This window comes from Pangasianodon hypophthalmus, chromosome 5, assembly GCF_027358585.1.
Source record: "Pangasianodon hypophthalmus isolate fPanHyp1 chromosome 5, fPanHyp1.pri, whole genome shotgun sequence".
Lineage (NCBI taxonomy): Eukaryota > Metazoa > Chordata > Actinopteri > Siluriformes > Pangasiidae > Pangasianodon > Pangasianodon hypophthalmus.
The window spans coordinates 23272072-23287251 of NC_069714.1; the positions used below are offsets into that span (position 1 = coordinate 23272072).

General features: G+C 38.1%; 1 protein-coding gene across 1 annotated transcript in view; it reads left to right on the forward strand.

Moving 5' to 3' along the window:
• The window catches only part of trpm2 (transient receptor potential cation channel, subfamily M, member 2), a 30032-nt gene that overhangs the window by 9043 nt on the left and 5809 nt on the right, over positions 1–15180 (forward strand). Inside the window, exons 14-27 of the mRNA XM_034304325.2 lie at positions 836–968; positions 2365–2510; positions 2613–2725; positions 4262–4369; positions 4943–5168; positions 7137–7255; positions 7408–7546; positions 7810–7981; positions 9409–9589; positions 11567–11748; positions 11967–12099; positions 13320–13407; positions 14638–14725; positions 14937–15091. Of these exons, the coding sequence (XP_034160216.2) occupies positions 836–968; positions 2365–2510; positions 2613–2725; positions 4262–4369; positions 4943–5168; positions 7137–7255; positions 7408–7546; positions 7810–7981; positions 9409–9589; positions 11567–11748; positions 11967–12099; positions 13320–13407; positions 14638–14725; positions 14937–15091 (1983 nt within the window). The remainder of the gene's footprint in view (positions 1–835; positions 969–2364; positions 2511–2612; positions 2726–4261; positions 4370–4942; positions 5169–7136; positions 7256–7407; positions 7547–7809; positions 7982–9408; positions 9590–11566; positions 11749–11966; positions 12100–13319; positions 13408–14637; positions 14726–14936; positions 15092–15180) is intronic.

Here is a 15180-nt window from a genome sequence, read left to right on the forward strand (position 1 = left end):
TAAGCAACAGGCCAAGTCTGCTGACTCCTGATTATCTTCTTTTACTGCTGTGACAGAGGGAGCAAAGTGGACAGCAAACCCCTCTGATGAGCCCTGTAAAAAGAAAAAAAAAGTAAGGCCCTCTGCTTCATTGATGCAGCAGGAACAGAAATGGGCAGAAGTCTCAGTTACACAGCCCTATAGAAAGCCTGGCCAGCCAGCAGCAACTAATGTGCTGCAGACTAGAATTAAGACTTCCTTAGCGTATATAAAAATTGATCCTCCACCCAACAGAAATGATCAAACACCTAACTTGTTTTGTCATGTTTCAGCAAGTGATTGGGCTGTCTCACAGTGTAACAATCTTATGAAAGAGCTATCTTTACGAGATCATTAAACAGTGACCTGACAAAATAGACATGATGGCTGAAACAGCAGATGCAGAATCTCTACGGTTGAGAGCTACATCTTTTTTGGACCGACTGCATCTCCAGTTATGGGTGTTATCTTATTAAGGCCCGGGAGCCACTGTACCTGCATGTTAGTGATACAAACCACATTCTCCTTTGAGAACTTTGAGCACCAACATGGCAGCTCTCTTATGTTTGGGTGCATGGGTTTCATGCAGAGCTTCATCCACTTGTATTACCAGTGAGGCTAAAAAAATCCTACAGGCAGCACTCCAAGCACTGGAGACATAGTATAGCAGGGACATTTTTTGAGGTCATGTTTACAAAGTGAGGACTTTGTTACTTGTGCACCTACCTAAAGACTTAAGCACACATAAAGACACCACTCGCTTTGAATAGTGTTACATACATAACTAAAGTGTGTGTGTGTGTGTGTGTGTCTGCAGTGCAGTGATTGTATTGCCGCTGCTCTGGCTGCCAGTAAAATACTGAAGAAGCTTGCTCGGGAAGGAGGAGATAATGGGGAAGAGGCTGGATCGATGAGAGAGCTTGCTGATCACTATGAGAAACAAGCCATTGGTATAGTGAAATATACACACTTTTCATATAACAACCAATTTCATAATTACTAGCACCTTTCATGACAATTAGGAAAAATAAATAGATAATAATAACATATGTAATGACTATTATTTTAAATTAAACATATATTGTCACAATACAGTTTATATACTTCAATATTAACTACTGCATTTTTCTGCCAACAATGAATATTTGGTTAAGTCTCCTCTGGACAGAATAATAGGACTTAGCCTTTTCCTGAATTATTTAACAAGATTGGAAACACTTAGGGGGATCTTGAATACTCATTTGCTCAAATAATTGCAAGCTCTAAGGTTTCATAGGCTCATGCATGTTCTTCAGTAGAGACCATATTTGCAGGCTGAGATGGCCAATGCAAAACAGTAATTTTGCAAGACATGGTTTGGAATATTGGGATAGTATGTTTGATTCATTCATTCATTTCATTCATCTTGGTGATGCTAACTTCTACAGTTAAGTCTTCTCCTGGCAAAGGCAACCAGGCAAAAATGTAATATTTGGCATATCAAGCACGTGTCTGGTTGGAGCGAGCAAATTTGAGCATGCACAAACTCAATAACCTCAAAAATGCTTGCTCACCTAATTACCTGCAGTTGAGGTTGGAGTACAGATTAGTTATACCTGATCGTGACACAATGATTTTTTTATATGAGTGGTTGTAACAGGGGTTTAAAAGTGAAGTCAAAATGTCTCTGAGGCCCTCTAGTGGCTGGCTGTCGTACAATTTCTAATCCTTCCCATTCCCTTGTTAGTGAATGGAACACAAGCCATACCTCCATTTTAAGTTATTTAAATTACAAATTATTTTCAGGAATAGTGTTCTATCTTTTTTCCAAGTTCAGTTGACCTTGATAGCTCCTCCAATATTTTTCTTCACAGTGAAAGCATTTTATAGGAGTTATTTGATGATAAATAAAAGTGCGTTGTTGATGAGGTGATTGACAGTTTTAGACACAACAGTCCAGTCTCATGAATGCACACGCAATTTACAACATGCACCTGAAGCTCTTGACATTTCTGTAGTAAACTTGTTCTTGTTCTGCTGCAAACTGTTCTAGCAGACCCTCAGCAGGAAGTTCTATGCAGGTTTCTTGGTATATCACTCATTTTGTTATCTAAGCTGGCTGATATAATAAATATCCAGCCAACATAACGGAACGAAGTGATGGCATAAAGCAAGGCGGCTAACCCTAGCTAAATTTCAGAATAATTTACTATTGTCTGTATGACCTTAGCTAAAACTTGAAGTAGCTTAAGGTTAGCCAGTCACTCCATTTAAACAAACTCCCCCAATTATTTAAAAAACAGTAATCACAAACATAAGCATCTTTAACTCAGCTTCTCTGAAATATATTCCTGTTTTCTATCACAGGTGTGTTCAGCGAGTGCTATCGCTACGACGAGCAGCGAGCACAGAAACTGCTGACCCGTGTCTCTCCATCATGGGGTAGAACAACCAATCTCTGTCTCGCTCTTGAGGCCCATGACAAGAGCTTCATAGCCCACTCAGGGGTCCAGGTAAACACAGTGTGGCTTGATACTCTCAACAAAAACTAAGGTATTGCATTTAGAAAACATTATATTAGATGTAACGTGGCTGAGTGAATCCTGTTTTCTCAGGCTTTGCTAACTCAGATCTGGTGTGGTGAGTTAGCAGTGGAAAACCCACAATGGAAGCTGCTGCTGTGCATGTTCTTCTTTCCTCTTATCTACACTGGATTTCTGGTCTATAGGTAACACCGCATTATAGCACATTCTCTAAACAAGAACTGGTATACCAATGCATCCTGGCCTTTTTATCATAGCCAAGTGATATCATTAGGGCCAGATAAATGATCTCAGAATGGTCTTGAATGAAAGAAGAAATGAAAGAAATACATTTTACAATTTATCTACAAATACAAAGAACTCACTGAAGTTAAAAATGAATTGTGGGTGTATCCTGTGGCTATATCCTGCAGCAACTATTCTAAATATATTCCAAAAAAAAATTCTGAAATATATTTGGGGAAAAAAAGAGAGAACCTCTTTCTCAGGAACATATTGGCCTTTCTCATTATTAAATATACACAATACACCAACATATACCAAATGATTTCTCTTGTTAATTGTGATAATGAAGGAATATTCCTGAAACATATAATATAAAATGTCTGCTAGTGTCAAAAACATTTGTTGTCTTTTTTATTTTTTTTTTTCAAAGTGTCTGCAAATTTATTTGTGTATATTATATGCTGTATGTGGTACACTATATGGCCAAAGGTTTGTGGGCACCTGACCATCATCCCCATATGTGCTTGTTGAACACCCTGTCCAGATTTAGTCCCCCTTTGCTGTTGCAATAACCTCCACTCTTCTGCAAAGGCTTCCCACTAGATTTTGAAGTGTGGCTGTGGGGATTTGCTCATTCAGCCACAAGGTATTCCAGTTCATCCCAAAAGTGTTCAGTGGTGTTGAGGTCAGGGCTCTGTGAAGGACACTCGAGTTCTTCCACTCCAACCTTGGCAAACCATGTCTTCATGCAGCTCAATTTGTGCACGGGGCATTGTCATGCTGCAACAGGTTTGCGCCTAATTCCAGTGAAGGGAAATTGTAATGCTACAGCATGTAAAGACATCCTATACAATTATGTGCTTCCAGCTTTGTGGCATCAGTTTGGGAAAAGACCACATATGGGTGTGATGGTCAGGTGGCCGTACACTTTTGTTTCAGTTTCAAGTGTATTTGTAATGTGCACAAAATGTCAATGACAATTGTACATCGAAATGCTTGTTGTGAGGCTATTATTAATATTAAATAATATATAAGTATTGTATATTATTTATATTATTTAGTATGAAAAGCAGATGAAGCAGCAGTACAAAGTAGAATTTAAATATAAAATAAAAAAATTACAATTAAATGGCCATGTACTGTATATTACATTGTACATTGGCTGCCTTTTAAAACATAAGTAATTTGACCTGGTGCTTACAGAAAGGCATTAAACAAAATCATTTGCAATAACAATGTAAAACTGCATATTTTACCTGTAATACTGTAAGTTCTCATTTATACAATTATGAACTGTCAATGCAAAGATCCGCCACAAGGGGCAGTGTTTCTTTTAGAATGGTGCTGGCATATTTACATTTATAAGAAACTTGTACTATGAAAGCTAGGAAGGAGAGTCAGTTAGATTCATTAATGGAATACATATTATCAGGCATCTTTTATAATTATATAAATATAATGATGATGATAAATGTGTATCTGTGTGTCCCTTTTAGGAGTGATGAGGTCATCCGCAGGGAAGCAGAGAGGACAGAAGAGGAGAAACTGGTTATGGATTCAGTGACTGGGACGTCTGTTAATGACAGGAACAAACCTGACTTTCGGTAACATAATGTCTTAATGCCTTAGATTATGTCTTAGTGTTTGAGTAGATTAACATCATTAAATCTATATCTATAGATCTAAATACCACATTACAAGGCTTAAGTTTTATTTCCGGACGGCAAATGTTATTTGTTTTGAAATGTGTGCCATCTTTATTATTTTATTATATTAACAAAGATAATAAAACAATATCACTATTTGCTTTCTGGCTGTACCAAAGCTCAGATTTTTTTCAGTTTGCCTAGTCAGGGAGCCACAATCAATCTTGTTTTTTTTGAATGCTCAGTGCTCAGTACTACAAGCCAGAGTCATGGGATAAAGATTATCTTTTCATTTTACTAAATTTACAACATATACAAATATATATCAAAGTATTATTTTCCCATTACTGAGCCTAATTATCACTGCACGTGGACATACGGTGACTACTGAAGATGGATATATAAGTTTTTCTACATTAAGTACACAATCACCAACATAATAAGCCATTTTTATTCTTTTCCTGAAAATGCATATTTGTGTTATTTCATAAAAGACTGATTATGTCACACTGTTATCCTTTCTCCAATTAGTGACCAGTCTGACACAAGCTCTGTGCGTCCACTAAACTGCTGGATGAGATTAGTGGGTCTGTACACCTGTCCTCAGGTGAAGTTCTACTGGAACATCCTGTTTTACTTTGGCTTCCTGTTTCTCTTTGCTCTGGTGTTGATGACGGACTTCCAGCCTACGCCATCTTGGAAGGAATTGCTCCTGTATGTCTGGCTCGCCTCACTCATGTTTGAGGAGGTCAGACAGGTAAGAGAGACACAGTTAATTAGATCAAATGATGCATACACATGTTTATCCATCATTAATAATATTCTTTCAGTAAATCCCAGCTGTTTTCCAGAATGTCTAAACTTTATATTATAAGTTTATATTTGCCCTTCTCCCACATAGAACCTAATAATACTGAAACACATGAAATCTTAGGATTACTGTAAAATATCTACGTAGACATAGATAAGATATATGCTGCTGCTTTGATCGAACAACCAGTGATCAGTGTCAGCATTATTACTACACAAAATATTGTATCTTGTTTAATTTTTCAGTCAAGAGACTCTTATAATAAGATGCTTCTAACGTCTTATCAATAGTAACAGCTATTTTGCGAGGACTTGTCTAAGGATGGAGGATGTTGCATTTTGTGTTTTCTCAGTAACATTACATGCTGCATGCTTTTTTTTATCAAGAGAAATTAAGGGAACGACTGTTTATACACTATGAGCCAAAAGTTTGTGGACATCTGACCATCACACTCATATGTGGATCTCACCTGACATCAGTGCCTGACCTCATTAATGCTCTTATGGCTGAATGAGCACAAATCCCCACAGCCACACTCCAAAATCTAGTGGAAAGCCTTCCCAGAAGAGTGGAGGTTAGTATAATCACAATGGGGGACTATATCTGGAATGAGATGTTCAAGCAACAAAGCTGGATGTGATGGTCAGGTGTCCACATACTTTTGGCCATTTAGTGTAGCTGCAATAACATAAGTGTTAACAAGAAATAACTTGTTTCACAGACATTCCACAACATTAAATGTAGCTAAAACAGAGAATGTGTCCTTTAACTGACAACAAAATGAATTGCTGGCAAATTGCAATGGTATAAGAGGAATAAACCATTTTGGAATGTGCTGCTATAGCAACATAATCAACTTTAGGGTGCAAAGAGTAACTCCGCTTCATGTCAGGCCACATCACACCAACCAGGTGTTGCATATCTTCTTATAAGAACATGCTCCAAAGTGTTTTGTTTCTTACTTATCTATTGGTACTGATCATAGAATTATACACTATATAAAAGTATGTGGACACCTGTCCATCATACCCATATGTGGACCTTCCCCAAAACTGCTGCCACAAAGTTGGAAGCACACAATCACCTAGAATGTCTTGTATGTTGTAACATTAAGATTTCTCTTCACTCGAACAAAGGGGTCTACCCGAAATATCTTCCAGCAAGACAATGCTCCTGTGCACAAAGCGAGATCTATAAAGACATGGTTTGCCAAGATTGATGTTGGCCTGATCTCAACTGCTCTGAACACAGTTAGGATGAGGTGGAATGCCGATTGCGCTCCAGCCCTCCTTGCCTGACATCACTGCCCAACCTCTTGTGCTCTCGAACGAGCACAAATCCCCAAAGCCGCAGCCCATAATCTAGTGGAAAGCCTTCTCAGAAGAGTGGTGGTTATTATAACAGCAAAGAAGGAACAACTCAATATTAATGTCCATGGATTTGGAAAGGGAATGTTTAATAATTGGTTGCCTACATACTTTTGGCCATATAGTGTATAATATATAACATGTACATAATATGTACATTTTAAAACCTTCTCGTACAGATGTCCTTGTAGAGATTGGGTTTGTATATCAGTATCATGGCTGATACTGGCCTGAAATACTGACTTGGTACTAGATTACTTGTTCTGTTACATCCCACCATCTTTCAATAGTGCCACTGGTTGCAGAGTGTTGGCCTATTTGAGTATTTGACAGAGCGAGTAGTGTGGGTATGTGTGGTATGCACTGCAATGGACTGGCATCTTTGCTATGTTTTTTTCTGCCTTTTGCCTAGTGTTTCCAGGATAGGATGTAGGACCATGACTCTGACAAGAATAAAGCGACTACTGAAGATGAATGAATGTATACATGCGTATTTATGGAGGTTGCAGTTTTTTTCCTCACTTTTCTCATGTCTCCTTCTGCTTAGCTCTTCTATGATTTTGATGGGTTTCCACTTTGGAAGAAAGTGAATATGTATATTAAAGACTCATGGAATATTTTGGACATGTTGTCGATATTGCTCTTCATCACCGGCCTGGCTTGCAGGTCAGCTTCACAGACATTAAAATTAATTACATAATCATCTAGATGTTTTCCATGTGCAGTTATGGTAAATTAGATCATAGTACAGGGGATCATATCAGCTCACAGCCTCAAGTAAAGTTGATAATCGATAAGACCCTTTATCTCTCCTTCAGGCTCCAGGCTTCAAGTACAGTGTTCTATGTGGGGAAAGTCATCCTCTGCATCGACTTCATCATATTCAGTTTGCGCCTGATGGCTATCTTCACCATCAGCAAGACCTTAGGACCTAAGATTATCATTGTCAGGAGAATGGTGAGAATAACATAACATTCAGTGTGATTTTATTTGTATAGTGCTTTTATTGTTATAAAGCAGCTTTACAGAAATCCAGATATAGATTTAGATATCAATCCAGATGCAACAGTGGTAAGAACGCCATGAAAGTTTGTTCATCTGCTTTTCATACAAAGAGAGAGATTCTTTTATGTACTTCCAAAATAAAACAAAACTTATGGACACTCACACATTGTGAAGTGATTGATTTACTGTTTTTTCACCTCTCCTTCTCTTTGTAGATGATGGATATGTTCTTCTTCATGTTCCTGCTCAGTATCTGGGTGGTCGCCTATGGAGTGGCCACACAGGGCATCCTGATAGAGAATGAGAATCGAATTAACTGGCTTATACGTGGTGCTGTCTATGAGCCCTACCTCATCATATTTGGGACCATGCCTGACAGTGTGGACAGTAAGTAAAAAGTTACCAAAAGAGTTGTTTCAGAAGCAATAAGAATTGTTGACAAATCGTTGGCAAAGACTCTCCACCACTTAATACATACTACATTTTTCATATTACATACTACGAAAGACTGACCTTCAGGTCACAGGGATTCTACAGTGCAGTCTTATATTTAGTTCTTATATTGGGATCATGTCCACACCAGAATCTGCACTGAACTCCACTTCCCACAGTGTACCTCCACCGACAAACATGGACACCTTGAGCTACAACACTCACACACCATGTTCATTGTCACATTCACAGTCAGCCGATTACTGATTGAACATACCTGGACTCAATCACCTGTACACACATATAAGCACCATCACTGCACCTTCACTTCGCGAAATATTCGTTCAGCTCTGTGTATACACCTGATGTACCAAGCCTTTGATTCATGTTTGTTGTTTCTGGTTTTGACCTTAGCGTGTTATTGTGTTTCTGGATTTTTGCCTTGATCTTGGATACTCTTTGCACATCACCAGACCCACTGCCTGTTCCTTGTTTTTGAATTTTGCCTAGCATTTTGGATTTATTTACTATTGCCAGTTGCTTTAAAGAAACACACTCTCTGCAATTGTCACTGTCTCTCCCACCTGCAATTGGGTTCCTTTTAAAAAGATTTATTAATTTTAAAAAGTCATATTTTATCCTTTTATAGTTACATTTTATTTTGTGGGATGTCCACACAGTAAGTTCATGTTACCACTTACATTACAGCAGCTATAAACAGTCATTTCCTTACCATACTCTTGTTTCTCTCCCTTGAAGATAAAAAATACAGCTTGTCAATTTACAAAAAAAAACGCAAAGCCCTCTGTCTTGAAGATTTTCCCATGTAGGAAACATGCTTTATGTATGACTGTTAAAAGCGCTGACACTGGAAACTCCTTTCAAAAATGCTAAATAAATCTTTAGCTCTTTACAGAAAACTTCACCATTAACTTTGTAAAATAACAGCATGTCTGTAATTCATTTGTAATTAGACTTCGACTGGATGTGAATTGTCCACTATACACATCTGAATTAGCTGCTACTATAGAACCTATTAGAATGACTATTACTATAAAGCAGTGACTGATTTCACCTTCTGACCAATCAAAGTCAAGAATTCAGCAGTGCTGTGGCTCAAGAAAAAAATAGCACATTCAAAAATTTACATATTGTTTTCAACTTTGCGCATGACATAAATCACACAATTATTCTCTGTAAATCACCCATAAAACACCCATTTTATGTGTGCAATATATCCCTTTGTATACACAAATTATTTGGGATCGTATTTAAAATCCTAGTAAATTGGGGCCTAAATATTTACAGTATGTTTCAGTAGATAATGTTGGAAGTGGTGATTTCTGACATTCCTAAACACTCTTTGTGTTTGTGTGGTCCAGACACCAAATTTAACATGAACAGTTGCAGTATAAATGGCACTGATCCTCTAAAGCCCAAGTGTCCAGTGCTGAATAGTGACAACAGCCCAGCCTTTCCTGATTGGCTGACCATCATCATGCTGTGTGTTTATCTTCTATTCGCCAACATCCTGCTCCTCAACCTCCTCATTGCTATCTTCAAGTGAGTACTAGTACTATACCTGTAGTACAAATTTAGTTATCTACATGCTGCATGTCTTGCTTTATGTCATTACAATGGCCTGTCTGCCATATTGTTAGATAGTTAGCCTTGTCTTTCAAACATACTGTGTGTCTACTGATGTTTTGCTGCATTCCATTCAACTCAGAATGTGGGAATATCCCACCTCTTAGTAGAAAAAGTGCAATGGAATGCCACTAGATGTCAAATTTTCCAACTAGTAAACTCAGGGTTAATTCAACAACCCAAACCTCACCAAGAAATCTTGATATGACATCGCTCTGACATGGTGACACAAAAGGAGAGAGACTGTTGCTATGGCCATATCAAAGGTCAGATCAAAAAAAAAAAAGACTCAGCTTAGATTTTTATTTCATTAAATAACTTGCTCATATGCACTAGATAATCATTACCACCACCAAAGAGAACAATAAAGCAGCATGACCTATACACAAACATTCACATAGCCTGAGGCAAAGTGAGCCAAGGTCTGGCCGGGTACTACACCTGTTTACCACCACCTAAGAAAACTATAAACCATCTTAGCTGTACACAGCCTGAAGTGAAGTGAGGCATGGTCTGGCCTGGCTTAAGCTGGTCTGGGAATAGGGAACGCAGCGGAAGTCTGCCTCATAATTCTACATCTGACTCCTACAGGCTGCTCTCCCTGCGTCTGACCATTCAAAATTCATTTCTGTGTAAATAATGGAGGAGAAATATACACACCGTACAAGAGAGGAAACCAGCCAGTCAGGCATTTAACTAAGCTAATGGTCTATAGTTACACTTTAAATGCAGAGACAGCTCTCAGAGAAAGACAACTGAGTAGATGGAAGTGATGGAAAATGGCCAAGGAGGTCCAAGGACTGCCTTCCCTGCAGAGTTACACAGTTAAACAAAACCGTAATTATAGATCATTTAATTAGCAGTGCATTAATTAACAGATTATTAGCTTAATTAATGAATCTTTATGGCCAACACATGTTTTATGCTCCCATGTGACTTCTTTACATGTATTGTTAATTAATAACCAGCAGTTACAATGTACTATGTAGTGTACTCACTGGGATTCCAAGTTGCACAGCGGTAAAGCGTTTGCCATATAGTTAGAAGATCACAAATCCAGATGATGCCACAGCCATCCAAGATATTCCAAGAGAGCAGAACTGTACAACTTGCATGTTGATTAGAGCAACAGTAGCCAATCAGGGCCATCTCTGATCAAGTTTGAAAAGAACCAGTGATTTTAAGGGAAGATTGTGTTAGCTTTTGCCCACCTCAGGGGATTGGCAATGTCTAAAATGGGAGAAAATGAGATAAATAAAAAGAAAGAAAGAATAAAACATTTAAATATATTTAATTATAATTTTATTTATTAACTTATTACTTATTAATATTACTATGAGCAGTTGAGCAGTACAAGCCACAAGCTTTAATTTAAAGCAGACTGGTTTCACATAACGACCAAGTCACTAACATACTTTATATACACATACCTAGGAAGGGTGCAAAACAACACACATCACAAAAGCAGCTCAAGATGCCTCAAAACATGACAGGAATTATAAACAGGTTCCATGCTCAGCTTCTGTTTTTCTTTTCAATGGTTTCCCTTTACTTCATTTTTCAATTTATCAAAAACATCTCTTGTTCTGTGCTTTGACTGTGTTAAAATTGTTAGCCAACCGATTCTTCCACACTCTGTGTGCAGGCGCCAGTGGATTTTTTATTTATTGGACATTATTTCAATGGAACTATCTACAATCTGAACCCATAGCATGCAGTCACAAACTATTGAAGTCTGATAGAAGGTGCTCCTTGCATTGGAGTACTTATCCCTGTACTAGATCCCTGGGGACCCTCATTTAGTTGTTTTTTTTTTCCTTTCCTTTCCTTTTCCTAGGAGAAATACCTGAGTGGCCATACTTCTATTAAAAATTGCTCTGCTCTTTTCCACAGCTACACATTTGAGGAGGTGCAAGGCAATACAGATATAATCTGGAAGTTTCAACGTTATGAGCTGATAAAGGAGTACCACAGCCGCCCCTCTCTCCCTCCACCCTTCATCCTCCTGAGCCACATTTACCTCTTCATCAGACGTGTGCTCCTGCGACAAGCCCCTAAGAAATATAAGATCTTCAGTAAGCACTTATTAAACTATTAAATACTTGGAAAGAATAATGAAAAGAGAAAATCTAAAGCCAGCTAACTGTCGTTAACAGCTAACAGCTGTTTTTTTGTGAATCTAAAATATGTTACCTCCATGTTATTATAGTGCTACCATGTATATAATGGTATACGCAGACAAAAAATGGACAAAGATACTGGAATGCTCAAAATGTAAATGTGTTGTATACAGGACAGGAGCTGAATCAGAGAGAAGAAGAGGAGCTGATGTCATGGGAATCGTTCATGAAGGAGAACTATCTGGCATCTGTAAAGCAGGACAATAGCCAGAGTATGGAGCAGCGCATGGAAGACACTGCAGAAAAGTAAAGCCTGTTACTCACCACACTTTTCCGTAGTACTTGACTTTTAGCATTGTTCCAGAAAGACATTCATATGATCCAGAGCAAAACTTTACCACCATCCATTTCCTGAACCATCAGTGAATATCTGCAAGACAATGGATACCCATTAGCACAATATAATATTGGCCAAAGCCCATTATGAAATAAAATATAATATTTATAGGGCTGTGGTTTAAACTGAGGTCTGGATATTTACAAGACCATTCTTTACTATATTCATATTCATATTTACTATATTTCAGAGACCATTTAATACATAAGTAACTGGGGGAAAAACAAGTTCAGAGAACAATAAATTATTGCAGACATACTTAATGTGTAATAGAGGAGAAACTGATTTAGCAAAAGGAAGACTGATTTTAATAGGATTTTAATAGCCGTATAAAAACAAATTGATAAGTAGAGAATAAAACATGATGGGTCATACTGTTATAGGAATAATTAACAATCAAGTGGCACCACATGACTTGGAGCTACCTTTTTCACTCCACAGTTGATTATTTTCAAATAACAGCACATCCTGAAGTGTTTTATTCTTCTTATAACACAGCAATTTACCAATGCTAGCAATGATTTATTTATTAAAGAATGACATATGCATCATACATTTTATCCATTTATGGTTACTTTTAATGTTATGGAATGTCCATAAAACAAATGGAAAAAAAAGTTTCTTGAAGTAAAAAAAAAAAAAAGCAGCTTGTCATGTTACTGAGAAACCACAAAACTCTCCATCCTAAAAATGATCCAGTGTCAGAAAATTTAAAGTAACAGCTTTAGCTCTGACTGTTACAAAAGGCTGGCACTGCTCTTCACAGAAAACATCAACATATCAACAATTACGGCCAATGTTTTTAAGTCTGTTTATGTGGAATGTCCTCCATACATTAATATACAGTAATCTGTGATTTGCTTTGCATCCGGTAGTACTGTCAGAGCTGCTGTTTTTAACAGCAAATTTAATCAACACCCTCTGCAGCACTGTGGTTTAAGAACAAATCTGACAATGCTTATGCTATAGATTCCTGGGCAAATGCCATGCTTGTCATGTGTTTTTAATATAACCATAATATAACATAAGAAGCAAATTTATGATGAACCCCTGTAAGCTCTGAGCTTAGAAAGCAGTTTTATTTGGTAATGCTCTTTAGGCTAATATAAACAGCCATATTCTCTTTCAGAGTTGGAACCATATCTGAAATAATAGAGCAAGGACAAGAATGGGGTTTTGTGTCTATGGCAAAAAGGCTGGGCCGGTTGGAGGAGCAGGTCTGAAATCAATTTTATTACAGGACTTGACCATTTAAATCAGATGCATTAGAGAAAAGAGTTTCCAGATCTGGACTTGATAACATATTGTCTAGTATAATTAAACTACATCATTGTTTTGCTTAGTTCTAATCACTAGCAACCAAATTTTAAACAAAGACGTAGTCTAAATAAATCAAATGCTTTTTCTATTGTAGTACTTTGTAAAACTTTAATTTTAAAACAATAAGGAGTTTATTCTTTAGAATTTATAATTTCTATAGAAATACACCATATGGCCAAAAGTTTGTGCACACCTGATCATTACACTTATAGCTGAGCCTTCACAAACTGATGCCACAAAGTTGGATGTCATGGCCACGCCAGACCAAAACACGAAACGTCACACTCCCTCGCCGGAATTCTAATCACACACACCTGTCTCTCATTTCCTTCCTCATCATCTCTCCCCTGCTTAAGCTCTTCACTTCTCCCTCTTCTCAGTCCTGTCTCGTCTCGGCGATAACCAAAGCGACTCACGAAAGCCAACGACTACTATTCCTCCCTACGATTCCTCACGCTTCCTACTCTGCCCCCATTTTGTCCGTTTCTCAGCCAGTCATCACCATCCGGTAACTTCCTTCCTCTCATCTCTTTCTCCATTCGTTTATTAATAAAACACGATTGTTCCATCTACTCTCTCTGTGTCTCGAGTCCTACCTGCAGTGTGACATTGGAAGCATACATACAACCTCTAGACAATGACTTTGTATGCTGAAGCATTACAATTTCCATTCACTGGAACTATAGGCTCAAAGATGTTCCAGCATGACAATGCTCCTGTGCACGTGTGAGGTCCATGAAGACACTGTTTGCCAAAATTGGAGTGGAAGAATTCCAGTGGCCTGCACAGAACCCTGACCTCAACCACACTGGACACCTTTGGTATGAACTGCTACACTAACCACGCCCGCCCCAGGCCTCCTCGCCCGACATCATAATACTGTTGTTGCTGAATGAGAATGAATGAGCAAATTCACTTCAGCCATGTTCCAAAGTCTAGTGGAAAGCCTTCCCAGAAGAGTGGAGGCTATTATAACAGCAATGAGGAGACCAACTCACTTTTAATGCACATGGTTTTGGAATGGGATGTTCAACAAGCATATATGGGTGTGATCGTCAGGTGTCCACAAACCTTTGGCCATATAGTCTATGTGAATGTTTAAGAAACTGACTGTTCTTTTCTGATAGGTTTGTCAGTCAGCTAAAGCGCTACAGTGGATCATGGAGACACTTAAATCTCAGGGTTACCAATCCAAACAGGATGCTCCTATAATGGGTAAGATTGTTGCTTTTCTTCTCTTTGCAAGGTTTTGCAATTTTACATTAGTTGCTGATTACATTCCTCTTTGAAAATACACAAAACTGACATTTTTGTAATCTACACTCAGTGTGTAAGCTTCTTCATGTCTGATTTAGCTTGAATAGCACTTGAGTGACATGAAGGGAGCAGATCAGATTTGTAAAGCTTCCTATCCTTTCCCTTTCAGCTAGTGTCGTTATGAGCACTAACACTGACCCTTCAGAATCAACTGAGCAGAAAACAGAATGGGAGAAAACTCATCACATTTATGCTCGCCAGCTTTATTACCCTGGCAGCACTGTTAAACGCTTCCCTGTTCCTGAGGAGAAAGTGCCCTGGGAGGTGCCTAGGCATAAATTCAGCTACATGAGAACATCACTAAGCATAATTAATAGTGGTTATTTGACCATATTATTTATTTAGTGCATGTA